This window comes from Macaca fascicularis, chromosome 1 (genome assembly GCF_037993035.2).
Source record: "Macaca fascicularis isolate 582-1 chromosome 1, T2T-MFA8v1.1".
NCBI lineage: Eukaryota > Metazoa > Chordata > Mammalia > Primates > Cercopithecidae > Macaca > Macaca fascicularis.
The window spans coordinates 169050618-169065109 of record NC_088375.1 but is presented as its reverse complement, the minus strand read 5'-3'; the positions used below and the strand labels follow the sequence as shown (position 1 = coordinate 169065109).

General features: G+C 33.8%; 1 protein-coding gene across 6 annotated transcripts in view; it reads left to right on the top strand.

Moving 5' to 3' along the window:
- The window catches only part of LEPR (leptin receptor), a 97999-nt gene extending 90567 nt beyond the window's left edge, over nucleotides 1-7432 (top strand). For 4 of the 6 annotated variants that reach the window (XM_005543142.5, XM_045369579.3, XM_074004616.1 and 1 more), the window contains one exon: nucleotides 3446-5737. In XM_005543142.5, the coding sequence (XP_005543199.1) occupies nucleotides 3446-3463 (18 nt within the window). In that variant the 3' untranslated portion in view covers nucleotides 3464-5737. Of the gene's footprint in view, nucleotides 1-3445; nucleotides 5738-6495 lie in introns of those variants that run through there. The other 2 variants (XM_045369570.3, XM_005543137.5) reach the window with 1 other exon arrangement.
- Nucleotides 7433-14492: the final 7060 nt, after the last annotated feature.

Here is a 14492-nt window from a genome sequence, read left to right as displayed (position 1 = left end):
ACGAGATGCCCAGTAGGATGGCTATAATAAGAGACAGATAATAAGTGTTGGTGAGAATGCAGAGAAATTAGAATTATCATATACTGATAGTGGGAATGGAAAATAGTGCAACTCTTTTGGTAAATAGTCTGACAGTTCTTCAAAAGGTTAAACATAGAATTATTATATGACCCAGCAATTCCATTCCTAGGTATATACTCCATAGAAATGAAATAGCAAATCCACATGGGAACTTTTATATGAATACTCATAGCAGTATTATTCATAATACCAGAATGTGAAAGTAAACCCAATGATGAATAAATAAGCAAACAAACAAAAAACCCACAGTATATTGCAAAGAAAGCAGACCAGAGGAGCCTGTTGTTTTTAAAAATAATTCAAATACAAATATGGTATTTTTAAAGGAAGTAATAATTTTTATATCAAGTATTTAATTTGTTCTCCAAATTCAGATATTTTGAATATTGATTTTTATGAAAGCACTCTTAACCTGTAATTTCTAGATATCTAACATGATTTTCAAAATCTTTCCTAAAATTAAAAAAAATTCTCCTCATTTTTGTTGCTTTGAATTTTCAATGATGAATCTGGAGTGGTTCTTTTTTTATTTAACGTGGTTATTTTTTGAAGAGACTTTCAATTCCATGTCTCCTGTCAATTCTAAGAAATTATATTATTTCTTTGATAATTTCCTCTCCTCTTGTTTCTTTGTTTCTCTTTCTAGAATCTATATGTTGGATGATGGACCCTCTGCATAGATCTTCCACATTTCTTACCTTTTATCTCATATTTTCTGTTTCTTTGCTTTTTGTGTGTGTGTGTGTTACATTCAGAGACCTTGTCATACCCTCTTCTTCCAGTGTATCTGTTGGATTTTTATATACTATTATTTTTGTAAATTTCCAAATATTCTTTCTCAGAGTATTCTGTTCTGGTTTTATGCATATTTTCTTAAATGTTGCTAGAAATACAAATTCGAGGATTTTTGTTCTTTTATTTTAAAAATTCTTTTTTCTTCTATACCCTGAATTATCTGTGTTCCTTCGAGGTCATATGTTCCTGTTGTTTATCTTGGCCTCTCTTTTATTATCTCAGACTTTCCTCCCAATATCTGGTAATCCTTTGTTTTCCTTTCATGTTTAGGAGTGAAACAGTAGACAGGCTGACTGGGAGCCCAGTGTGTATAGGCAGGGATTGTTGCCCTGGGTGAGTAGGCAGGGCTTTCTGGCCAGATAAGGAAAGATGTGCTCTCAGCCAGCAATATTCCATGGCTGCTGTCTTCCTCCCGACTTTTGAGAACAAACCCTCAGTCTGGTTTTGAACGGTAGTTCTTACACGAAGGCTCTTCCCTGTTCAGCAGAGGAGTAGAAGAGCCCCATTCCATATATAGAACTTCCATTAGGCCCCAGTTTCCAGTCATAGTTCTCTTTTCTTCCTGTGTTTTTACGTGCCATTGCTTCACGCACTGTCTCTGCTGCATATGGCAGGGCTAATTTTCTTTCTCCTCAGCTGCAGCTGGATATATTCTGGTCTTCAGCTTTCTTTGCTCACCTTCTTTGATCTATACTCTTCCAATTGTTTTCTATCTTTTAGCAGTGAATGAAAATCACTCATTTCTCATTAGCCCTCTCAGATCGCCTTCTTTGTGGTGGGTCTGTATTTGACTCATTTACATACTGCCATTCCAACAGAATCTCTAGAGAGACAAGAGAGAAATCGGTTCAGTTTGCCATCTTAAATCAGAATACCATTTCTGTTTATACCTTAAAAATCAGAACCTTAAACACAGATTGAATTTTTGTTGTAAGAAAATGTATTATGCAAAAAACTAGCCGGGCAAGGTGGCGGGCGCCTGTAGTCCCAGCTACTCGGGAGGCTGAGGCAGGAGAATGGCGTAAACCTGGGAGGCGGAGCTTGCAGTGAGCTGAGATCCGGCCACTGCACTCCAGCCCGGGCTACAGAGCGAGACTCCGCCTCAAAAAAAAAAAAAAAAAAAAAGAAAAGAAAATGTATTATGCTAACTCAATAGCCTTGCTTTTCTTCCAGTTCAAATTTTAAGAGTGTAAAAGAACTATGACCTTTCTTACTTTGTTTTGCACCTTTTACCTTAGCATTTCTGCCTAATTTGTTAAATTTCTTCTAAATCCAAATCACCTGGGTTTTTCCCTTAACGATATTTTAAGCCTCTTTAATTCATTTTCAATTCATTCCACTCCTTTTTATTCTTTAATTATTTTACAATATTTTTCTCATTCTCTGTTTTTTGTTTGTTTTTATCCAGCCATGCTGCTATGTCTACATTTATGCCAGTTTTCACAAGAGTTTACTCCATTTAACAACTCCCTTTCGTGGGGCTAAAGCTAGAAAGAAATAGATTTTTCCTTGGGATCTAAAAACTATCTTAGATTCCCCAGCCAGCCCTAGGCCTCCAAATAAGCAGCTCAACAACCTGTGGCCTCCCAGAACACCATCCTCACAGATCTGAATCAAAAGCATCCCTAACATTGCTAGATGGCCTTCCAAATGTGTGGAAGAGCTGGTGCATTTTCGAGTTAAAAGTTCTGTTTAGAAGTAACCATCTCCCCTATGCCCGGAAATACACATTACTGGGCCTAGAAGTGTATATTTCACTCCCCTAAAAACACAACTTCAGTTTTGTTTATTTTCTTGTTCCTTATGGCCCTCAGGTTATGAGGAACCAGGAGAGAGTATAAATTAATCTGCTGAATTTTGTCACAGCAAGTAGTAAAGGAAAACAAATAACATGTTCTTCTGCTTATTTGTGTTTGGGACAACCTTTCATCTTCCATTGTGTTATAGAAAGATTGTTGGACTAGAAAAAAAGAACTAAGTCAGGGTCCTCCCTATACTTTAATTATCCATGTAACCTTTAGCAAATGATCTTGGCAGCCTCAATTGCTTTGTCAGAAAAAAGGGAGACACTTGGACGATATGATTTCTCAGATCTTATTTCTAGATTTTAAAAACCTATGGTAATGAATGGCTCTGTGATTCTATTCTTTACCATTTTTAGCACTTCTTTCTCTTTATTTTTTTTATTTTTCTTTTCACTGCTTTCCTCTTTTATTCTTTCTCGTTCCAAACTATCCAATATTGCTGTTGATTCTCCCTCTTTTAACTTTCCCAGCTCGTTGTTCTTCTCTCCTTTTACCTATTCTGTTATTTCCCTGTAAGTTTTTCCCTTCCTGGGGTTATTAAAGCTGTCCTTAGAGTGTGATATGAAGACATTCATTAAGAAAATGGGAGAAGCCACCTTAGTTCAAAATTTTGCCCTTTCCCAAAAGGATGCATTATTGTACCTAACACAAAAATTTATAGTCCAGAACCCATGCTTGACAATGTTTTTTGAAATCTTTTATCTTTTTCTTTGTGAGTGATTTTTTATTTTGCTTTCTTATTTTGTTTTATTTTATCTAAACAGAGAACGGACATTCTTTGAAGTCTAATCATGATCACTACAGATGAACCCAATGTGCCAACTTCCCAACAGTCTATAGAGTATTAGAAGATTTTTACATTTTGAAGAAGGGGAGCAAATCTAAAAAAAATTCAGTTGAACTTCTGAGAGTTAACATATGGTGGATTATGTTGATTTAGAACTTAAAATAGATGTGTAAATTTGGGTTCAAAATATAGATTTGAGTCCAGTTCAGTTTGGATGTATGATTAATTTTCAAATTATCTAAAGTTTAAAAGTAATATTCATGATTTCTGGCTTTTGATTTGTCATATTCCTGGTCATAAAACATTAAGAAAATTATGGCTGTTGCTGTCATTACATATCTATTAAATGTCATCAAATATATAGTAGACAATGCTGTAATTAGGTGAACTCTAAAACTGCAACATCTGACAAATAGCTTTAAAAATACAATGATTGTAAGTATAGAATCAGTGAAAATATTTAGTTTGTATTTTTATGTCCAAAGTTTTCAATTTTAGATTCCTTTATAGACACCTCAGCCTAAAAACCAGCCTATTCGGGTGTTCTTCTGAATATTTCCTGGCATTTTTATATCTAACTTTGTTCAGCCTGGGAATTTCAGTTTTCAATATCCTTGAAAATGGCTTAAGTGCTAACTTCTGTTTCAGTTAAAAGAAAGCCTGAAGTTGTGTTTCTGCTGGTCACAGGACAGTGGGAGTTACAGTTCATATAAGAATGACCCTACGTATCCAGGTCAGACGGACCAGATCAGAAGGGAACATCAACTTCTAATCCAGCTTTCTTGTTTAATTATGACCTAAATCTAATTTACTTCCACTAAACCATCCAAGACCTCTGGCAGGCAGGGAAATGGGCAGTGATGCAAGAAAGGGAGACCCTTTGGAGCTTTTACCAATAGTTCATGGTGAGGACAGGACTTTTCTACTTTCAAACAGACTGCTTGCTGGTTTTATGAATTCAGCACACGAATTACGCTGTGTTGCTCACATTCAAACCAAACCAAAGACTGTGTTTAATGAACTCAGTATTCAAATTTATTATATATAAGTATATATATGTATATATGGATCCCTTATATTTAGATTTTACTCATAGTTTTATTTGAACGTAGACAAGAACTCTACAAAAACAGGAAGAATGTGTCTTTCTTCCGTTCTTGACTACTAATAGATGTCATTGAAATGTAGAATCTAAATGTGAAATTATGAAAGGATATTCTTTACTGCCCACTGAACACATATTTAATATGTGCCCAGATTATTCTAAAATCTTTAAAAAAGATGCATATCATGAAATTTTTTAAATGAATATACTTTTAATAAAGTTTTATAACTCACGGACAAAACATATTTCAATAGTATATGAGTATGAGATTTCTTATCAAGTATGAGTAAAATATTCTATCTGAATGCATTTGAAGGCATTTACAGTATTTGATTTCAACAGTTACTGATTATGGTATTTTAGAGAGCATGAAATATATCAAACACATCATTTGAAGGACGTATGTGATCTTGACTGTGGTTATGGGTTTTTTTGTATGTATTCCTTGTTTTGTATTGATAGCATCTAATTCCTTTATTTGACAATCTTAATATGTAGGTTCATTTAAATTTTAAGACAGTTCAGTCCATATATAGGAGAAGCCTTAAGAAAAAAGAAAACGGGCAAGCAAATATTTGAAGAAAATTATAAAACTATAGATTTCTTTAGGAAAAAAACAGACATAGGAACAGTTTTCTCTTCATATATTATGATTGTGAATAATAGGAAAAATTGTATTAATTCAGTATTTGTCTGAATTAATATGCAGTATTTTAATACCTACATAAGTCTATTTTATTATTATATTTTGTGCTTGGTATATTTATTCCTTTATGTTTTTAATCACTAACATATTCTACTTAAGAGTATAAAACTCCGCTAAATAAATTGTATTGTATCTGGAATATACTTGCCATTATGAAGAACAGCTGGGTATACCATTATTTCAAGCAATGAGTCTGAATTCTATTAGTTTAAAAATTGTAAAATTCAAGTTAAATGACATGTATGATATATAAGCTTAACACATTTTCTATAGCCCTTAATTCAGTTGTGTTAATTTTTCAATGTGATGTATCAACAGCTTTTTTTATTTTGCATTTATTTTTTCAATGTGTTTACATTGTATGAATTGAGATTTTTGCCCGCAGATTCTTGATTTGTAGTTGCTTGGCAGGATTTTTCTTTGTGATATAATCATTTCTATAAAAAATATGATGTACATTTGTCTTGTGTGTTTGTCTTCATTTCACATGTCCATAGTAAATATTTTTACATGAAGTTATTTATAGAGAATAGTAATTTACCAGTTTGTGATCATCTCTTTCATCATCATTGTTCTCAACATATGATATTATTAGCTCTTATTTTCAGATAGTCTCAAGCAGATGCTCAGTGTACAGCAGATAAGTTTTTAATAGTCAACACAATTAGTTTACTTTCATACCATATCTTATTTCACAATACAGTTATTTTAACTGTTTTTAGACAAGTTATTTTGGTCATTTCACTTTATTATAATCCACTTTTTTCAATTTTGGGCTAAAATTTTGTGGGAATGTAATTTGCTACAAAATATTAGGAAGAAAGTATCTTCAGAAGATAGCATTTTCCAGTAACAGTAGCCAATCTTTCCTGAGAGCTAAGCACTTGCAGACACTAATTTATTTCTAGCCACAACACCATGAAGCACATTTTTAGAGATGATGAAATTGAAAGGCAGAGAGGTTAATGTACTTGTTCATGGTTGTAGAATTGGAAGAACTCAAGTCTAAGTCTGTCTTGTCCCACTTTCAAATGCTATCTTAAACGGGCTCTTCCTTATGCTTTTTGATATATGTATTTTAGTAAAAAACTAGTTAATTTGTGGTTGACTTACATCCTTTATTATTAACTTAACACACTTCCATTTCTGCGAGTATGACATAATGAAGCAAAATTTTTTAACATAATTGAGCCTTAAAATGTGTGTTTTCTTTTAGCCAGAAACGTTTGAGCATCTTTTTATCAAGCATACAGCATCAGTGACATGTGGTCCTCTTCTTTTGGAGCCTGAAACAATTTCAGAAGATATCAGTGTTGATACATCATGGAAAAATAAAGATGAGATGGTGCCAACAACTGTGGTCTCTCTACTTTCAACAACAGATCTTGAAAAGGGTTCTGTTTGTATTAGTGACCAGTTCAACAGTGTTAACTTCTCTGAGGCTGAGGGTACCGAGGTAACCTGTGAGGATGAAAGCCAGAGACAACCCTTTGTTAAATATGCCACGCTGATCAGCAACTCTAAACCAAGTGAAACTGATGAAGAACAAGGGCTTATAAATAGTTCAGTTACCAAGTGCTTCTCTAGCAAAAATTCTCCATTGAAGGATTCTTTCTCTAATAGCTCATGGGAGATAGAGGCCCAGGCATTTTTTATATTATCAGATCAGCGTCCCAACATAATTTTACCACACCTCACATTCTCAGAAGGATTGGATGAACTTTTGAGACTGGAGGGAAATTTCCCTGAAGAAAATAATGATGAAAAGTCTATCTATTATTTAGGGGTCACCTCAATCAAAAAGAGAGAGAGTGGTGTGCTTTTGACTGACAAGTCAAGGGTATTGTGCCCATTCCCAGCCCCCTGTTTATTCACGGACATCAGAGTTCTCCAGGACAGTTGCTCACACTTTGTAGAAAATAATTTCAACTTAGGAACTTCTAGTAAGAAGACTTTTGCATCTTACATGCCTCAATTCCAAACTTGCTCTACTCAGACTCATAAGATCATGGAAAACAAGATGTGTGACCTAACTGTGTAATTTCACTGAAGAAACCTTCAGATTTGTGTTATAATGGGTCATATAAAGTGTAATAGATTACTTTATAGTTGTGGGTGGGAGAGAGAAAAGAAACCAGAGTCAAATTTGAAAATAATTGTTCCAAATGAATGTTGTCTGTTTGTCCTCTCTTAGTAGTATAGACAAAAAATTTGAGAAAGCCTTCATAAGCCTACCAATGTTGACACGCTCTTCTATTTTATTCCCAATCTGTAGTGGGAAGGTCCCTTGTTTCCAGCTAGAAATAAGCCCAATAGACACCATCTTTTGTGAAATGTAATTGTTTTTTCAGAGGGCGTGTTGTTTTACTGCAAGTTTTTGTTTTGTACCAACACACACACACACACACACACGCACACACTCTTAGCACTTGTCCTTGTGTGTTTTGAGAGTATGTTACATACTTATATTTTGTGCTATCAGACTGTAGGATTTGAAATATGACTTCCCTAAATGTTTAAGATAAACAGAGAATTCAGCCCTGGACTAAGGGGTTATACTTGTGAAGACTAATAAGCCAATTGTTATGTACCAAATTTAAGATACGTACCATAGAATGAAATAACCTCCAAGAATGGTGATGCCCACAATCCGTATTTTGATGACAGCACAGGCACTTTCGAAAACATAATGCCAGTTTTAATTCTTCTCTCTGAAAGATGTTGAAGTGGTCATTTTCTGATGAAGTTAGATTGCCAAATGTCACCGTATATCTCTCCGGAATAATTGTCTTCCCCCATCCCCACCTGGACATATGCTATTTTCTTTCCCTCACTGAGCATTCTCTCTACATAAACCAACCACCGTGTAGTACTTTACGTACCTTAATTCAGTTAATTATTGCAATAATTGTATGAGACATCTATTACTATGGTACTCCTTAAAGGTGAGGACAGTAAATAATTTGCCCAAGGTTACAGTCAGTGGGTGATGGAATCAGAATTCAGATTTAAATCCAGATTTTTAAATGTTAATGATTATGTTTTTAACCTATACCCTACATAGCCATCAATTTTTAAAAAATGACTTATAATCGAAATTTATTAAGTAGAGGCCAGGCACAGTGGTGCACGCCTGTAATTCCAGCACTTTGGGAGGCAGAGGCAGGTGGATCGCTTGAGCTCAGAAGTCTTAAAACTAGCCTGGGCAAAATAGTGAGGCCTCGTCTATACAAAAAAAACCACAAAAATTAGCTGAGTGTGGTAGAAAAAAAATGAAGATTATAAAATGTATTAAGTAGAAATATAATGCTGGGTGAGAAATTAAGTGAGAATTGCACAGATCTCTTGTTTGCCTTTAAAAACAAGATTGATACATAAGTTTATTGTTTATTCAACTTTTGGTATGGTAAAAAATTCAAAGACAGCATATTGGGCAACAAACTAAATTGAGAAACCTGCACATATAGATGTTCAATGGCAAGAAGACGTTCAAGACTATCAGTATCATAAAAATAAATACTTTAGTGCTCAAAAATATGCCTGTGGGTTTTTAAACATTATCAGAATTTCATATTTAGACTAAGACAAGAGTCTCCCGATTTTGCTGTTACTCTAAATAAATCCCTACATTCCATCTCTATTCCAGTTGTGGCTATGAGTGAGCAGTTCTAAACAATGACAAAGATTCCAGACCCCACTTGATATATACTTTTCACACTTTATCATCAATTTCCCCTCGGGAATCAATAAAGCCATTCTATGTCATAAGTATTTTTAAGATGTCTCAGGATCTCACATACTCAACTGATGACCCCCTTATAAGAAATAGGTAGAGGGCTGATAGCAACTTGTTACTTGATGTGGTACGAAAGTCTTAGTTCTATGCAAAGATAAACGGAGAAGGATTTTTTTCATGGATAATTTTACATGGCTTTAGAGACACAGAAACAGATGAAATATTACATGTATAAGAATTTTGGTAAAATTGACATTTTAAATACATGCTTATAGATTATAGGTATTTAATTGAAGATACAGTAGAGAAGAGGCAGAAAATTAAATTTTGCCCCACTCTATCATTGAAGATTGACCTCTAAGCATGTCCACTGAGACATGGTATTCTGCTGTGATCTGGGACCCAGAATAACAGGAAAGAGAAACTGATAGATGTTTCCATCAGCCCAAGAATGTATGTATCTTACTTGAGTGAATTCAACAGTCCCAGGACCACTGTAGTGCTGTAGGTATGTGTTAAAGAAATTTAGTGACAGCACATTAACCTGAGATCATTGATATCATCTTGGTTCAGCCTCAGTTCCCCAGATAAGTGAACAAACAAACAAAAATGCACTTCAGAAATATTGAAATTCCGAGGCACTTTTTCATGGAAAGTGCTGAACAAGTATAGTTTGGCCTATTGGTATGTGTAGACTTAGATTATATTTATTGTCAATGGGCTTGAATTCTGATTTCCACTTTTGAAAGTTTATTTCACTATGTATCATTATGTTTTATCGGGACCTTGTGAAAACTACCTGCCATGAAATACTGGATTTTCACACAATTTGGAGAAAATTTAGGATGTTTTATGCTTCAGGATGGTCAGAAACTTCCCATTTCTTCCCATAGCTTCTGTAAAAAAATTTAAAGGAAGAAGAAGCTGAAATAGAGGCTATGGTCTTTTAAACTTATAAATCTGGAATTTTTAATATTTCATTTTAAGGCCTTAAACTGAAACACAAGCTACTAATCAGTCTTTCTAAATCTGACCTTCATGGAAAGCAACTCAGAAATTAATCTGTGCTATGGCTTCAAGTTCAAATAGATTGAAGAGAAATCATATGTCAGGGTTTGCAGGATTACAGGTTTTCTAACTTAAAACCCCAAAGAACAATGAAAAAGTTGAAGTACACGTCACTATGAATAGGCACCTTCTGTTGAATCCCTGTGTTCCATTTAGAGATGAGCTACAAGTTGACAAGAAGAATAGGAGCAGTTGTTTTCCTTTTTAAGCCTAGTCATCAAATGGTAAAAGGACGTGGATGAAATTCCAATACCAGTGCGAGATTCTGGATTTAGAATAAGGTTTTATAACCTTAGGCATGACACTCTTCTACTTCTCATTTTTGCCTAATAAAACTTATTCTCTCTTCCATAATATCATATATATGGTCACATTACTTCAGAAATATTTATTTTAACTCCTCCAAAGCTGAAAGAAAATCAACTTTAGGCTGTAAGAGTTGAGAATTATGCATACAGGGCTCGCAGGTGGAGTTGGACAATATGTTGATAGATCTAAGACATACTGCAACCACAAAGTTCCATCTCACTTAGATGTGGATAAAAAAAGATCTCTTTCTATATTATTTTCTGTGACCTTAAAAGAAATTTTTTCCACTTTTCATCTTTCAAGGGTCATCTTGATAGCTACCTTAACAAACCTTTCTAAACTATTCATTATTGAGAAAGCTCATTCTTAAATTTTAACTCACAAAATTATAATTGTCCACTCTACTACAACTGAAATAAGCAGCATTGAAGAAAAAATTTAAACACAGTTACCAAGAAATGTGAAGAAGTATTTATAAAAGGAAGCTAGGTAAGTCAGTAATTTTACTCTTTCTTAAACAACTAGTTTAAAACAGTAAAGCACACATGCATCTAATCACAATGTTAGGAGAGCAACTTAAAACATGATCAGCCTGAATTAGAACTGGGATATTGTTACATATATTTGTATAAGCATTAGGAGATGATTTCCATGTTTCTTGTTTGTTTGTTTGTTTGGTTGGTTTTTGACGGAGTCTTGCTCTGTTACCCAGCTGGAGTGTAGTGATGTGATCTCGGCTCACTGCAATCCCTGCTTCCCAGGTTCAAGCAATTCTCCTGCCTCAGCCTCCCCAGTAGCTCGGATTACAGGCACACCACCATGCCCAGCAATTTTTTTTTTTTTTTTGTATTTTTAGTAGAGATGGGGTTTTGCCATGTTGGCCAAGCTGGTCTTGAACTCCTGACCTCAAGTGATCTGCCCTCATTGGCCTTCCAAAGTTCTGGGATTATAGGTGTGAGCTGCCGCACCTGGCCCTTCATGAGGTTTTATAGTGAATGAATTATTTTTCTATAAAGTTTATCAATATTTATTTTGGAAAGCTGCTGAAAATGTCTATTTTTCAAAATTAATTATGGTTAAGGTGTATGGCATTAAATTCAATTTTATGAAGCTTTCTGACATGTTTGCTAAAAAAACCTGGAGCTCAGAATGAATTTGGAAGATATTTAATTTTGTAGTGAGATATCTATATTGTAGATATTGTACTTTTAAAACCTGTCATTAAGTGTTTGACATGTGGTTAACACTTTCTCTTTAGTCACAATTGGTATGTTAAAAAGTGTTATAAACATAAGTGCCAAGATATGCATCACTAATTGTTCTATGAAATTTAATTGGTCTACTTCTCTTTTATGTTCCCAAAGTCACAGAGAAAGCAGTGTACTTGATGACTGTATATTCATCTTTTTATTATTATGAATTATAAGCAGTGTTAATTTTGAGAAATAAAAGTCCAAAAAGAATTATGAGTTTAAGTTACTTTAGGATGATATCTGTTGTATGGTAAATAAAATAATGATATTATTCAGCTAACATTTGAAAATATAAAGAAGTAATCCTTGTAGTTTATACAAATAGTTAATACAAAATGTTTATCCATTGTTAGCCTGTCGTTGGGTCTTCAAAATTCCAAAAGACATATGCTTTGCATTTGTAAGGGGTTTGAAAATATTTTAGATCCCAGGACCTCCCTTTACTGTTACTCTCTCTGGTAATGTCTCAATAGATCATCCCACATCAGATTCTTGCTGGCATTATAGCCACTTGTGATGAAAGATTACTCATTTTAATCATCAAGAAAGACACTCATTTCAATTTTTAAGAGCTCTTTAGTTTGAGTCTTTAGTTCTTATAGTTTGAGTCTTTAGTTCTCTAAGAAATCTTGATTTATAGTGATTTATGAACATATGTTTTATTACTTAGGCTTTCTAGCAATTTGCATTTTGTCACTACTTGAGCTAGTATTCAGACATACATCTCTTTTTCTTGCTTTTTAATCTTAAAGTGTAATTAAAACAAATGCACACAGAAAAACTTTCAAATAGTATTGAGAAACATAAAACAAAAAGTGATGGTCTCTTTCCACTCCCAATCTTCAGCTCCTATTCCCCAAAATAACCTGTTATTATTTTACCATTTTAAAAGCATGTGTACAGTTAGGATATTATTCTGCTTAATATTATGAAATTGCCCTTTTCCTGTATCTTAGTGATATTTCTATATAAATTCAAACATATCTACTTCATTAATTTTAATGGTTGCATAGTATTCTATTTTGTCAAAATACAATAATTTAACAGTTCACAATTGGTGAATATTTAGAAACCCTCCAATCTTGTTTACTGTGACGAGCAATACTGAAGTGATCATTGTCACACGTAATTATGTCTTGTATGCTTTTGTAAAACTACTTGTCAGGAATCTTGGTTGCAAATGTGATAAACCAACTCAAATTGGCTTCAGTATCATTTTGGTTATTTTAATTTTAACTTGATGAGTGAAATGGAGCATGCTTTCATATGTTTATAAGCATCTGTTTTCCTCTACTTTTTATCTTCCATGTCTATTTTCTTTTGCCTATTTTTTATCAGAACTTTTGATTTCTTACCATTCTTTTTTACATTTTTGTTCTTAAGTTTTTCTTGAGATATGTACTATAAAATGCACAAGACTTCAGTATATAATTTAATGAATGTCTACATATTTCCTCCTGAGTATATACCTAGAAGTAATATTGCTGGGTCATAGGTTAGGATTTTGTTTTGCTTTAACAGATACATCCAAGTAATGGTTGAATGAATTTATGCTGCCATCAGCAATGTAGGACAGTTCCAGTTGCTCCATATATCGTATCATGATCAACGTTGATATTGTCAACCTTTAAAATTTTAGCCATTCTGATGGTTACATAATGCTTACTTGTGCTTTTCATTTGCATTTCTCTAATATATAATGATTTTGAGTGACATTTAATTAATTCCTCTCCTGCTATTTTTGGCTACTTTTGTCTTATATATTATTTCTGTTTATTTTATAAACATCAGAAGCATTATTTCATTGTAGCATTATATAATCAACAGTCTTTCAAATTTGACCTTTGTAGTGCTGTTTGTTTCTTCTAGCATCTTTGTTTTTCCTGCTTGGATAATATTTCTTCATCCTAAAGAACTTCTTTCAGTATTTCTTGTACTGTAAATCAACAGTGACAAACTCTATCAGATTTTGGGATCATAATTTCACCTTCATTTTCTTACAGATGTATTTGCTGACTATAGAATTCAAAGTTAACAGTTATTTTTCTTCATTGTAAGTTGCCATTTTATTGCCTTCTGGCTTCTATAACTACTGTTGAAAAGTTAGCCATTATTTTAATTATTTCCCTTAAGGTTATACATCTTTTGTTGTGTATTTTTGTTGGCATTTAAGACTTTTCTCTTTATCTTTGCTTTTCAGCAGTTTGACTATTATATACCTAGTTGTGGTTTTCTTTTTACTTATCGTGATTCATATTTATTGAGATTCTTCTATCTGTGGATTGAGAATTTTCATTCGATCTGGAAAATTCTCAACCATTATTTCTTCATCAATTTTGTCTCATTTTATTTATCCTCTCCTTCTGGAACTATCAGTTTCACACATGGTAGGTATTTTGGCCTAGGTCCACATGTCTCTTTTTCTTACTCTTTTTTGTCTCAATACTTCATTTTGATTATTTTTTTCCTTTTCTTTTAACTTTTATTTTAAGTTCAGGGGTACATGTGCAGGATGTGCAGGTTTGTTACATAAGTAAATGTGTGTGATGGGGGTTTGCTATGCAAATTATTTCACCAGCCAGGTATTAGGCCTAGTGATATGGTTAGGCTTTGTGTCCCAAATCTCATCTTGGATTGTAATCTCCATAATCCCCACATGTCCAGAGAAAGATCTGGTGGGAGATGATTGGATCATGGGGGCGATTTCCCTCGTGCTGTTCCTGTGATAGTGAATGAGTTCTCCTGAGATCTGATAGTTTTATAAGGCATCTTTCCCCTTCGCTCCTCACTCTTTTCTCTCCTGCCACCACGTAAGAAGGTCCAAGCTTGCTTCCTCTTCACCTTCCA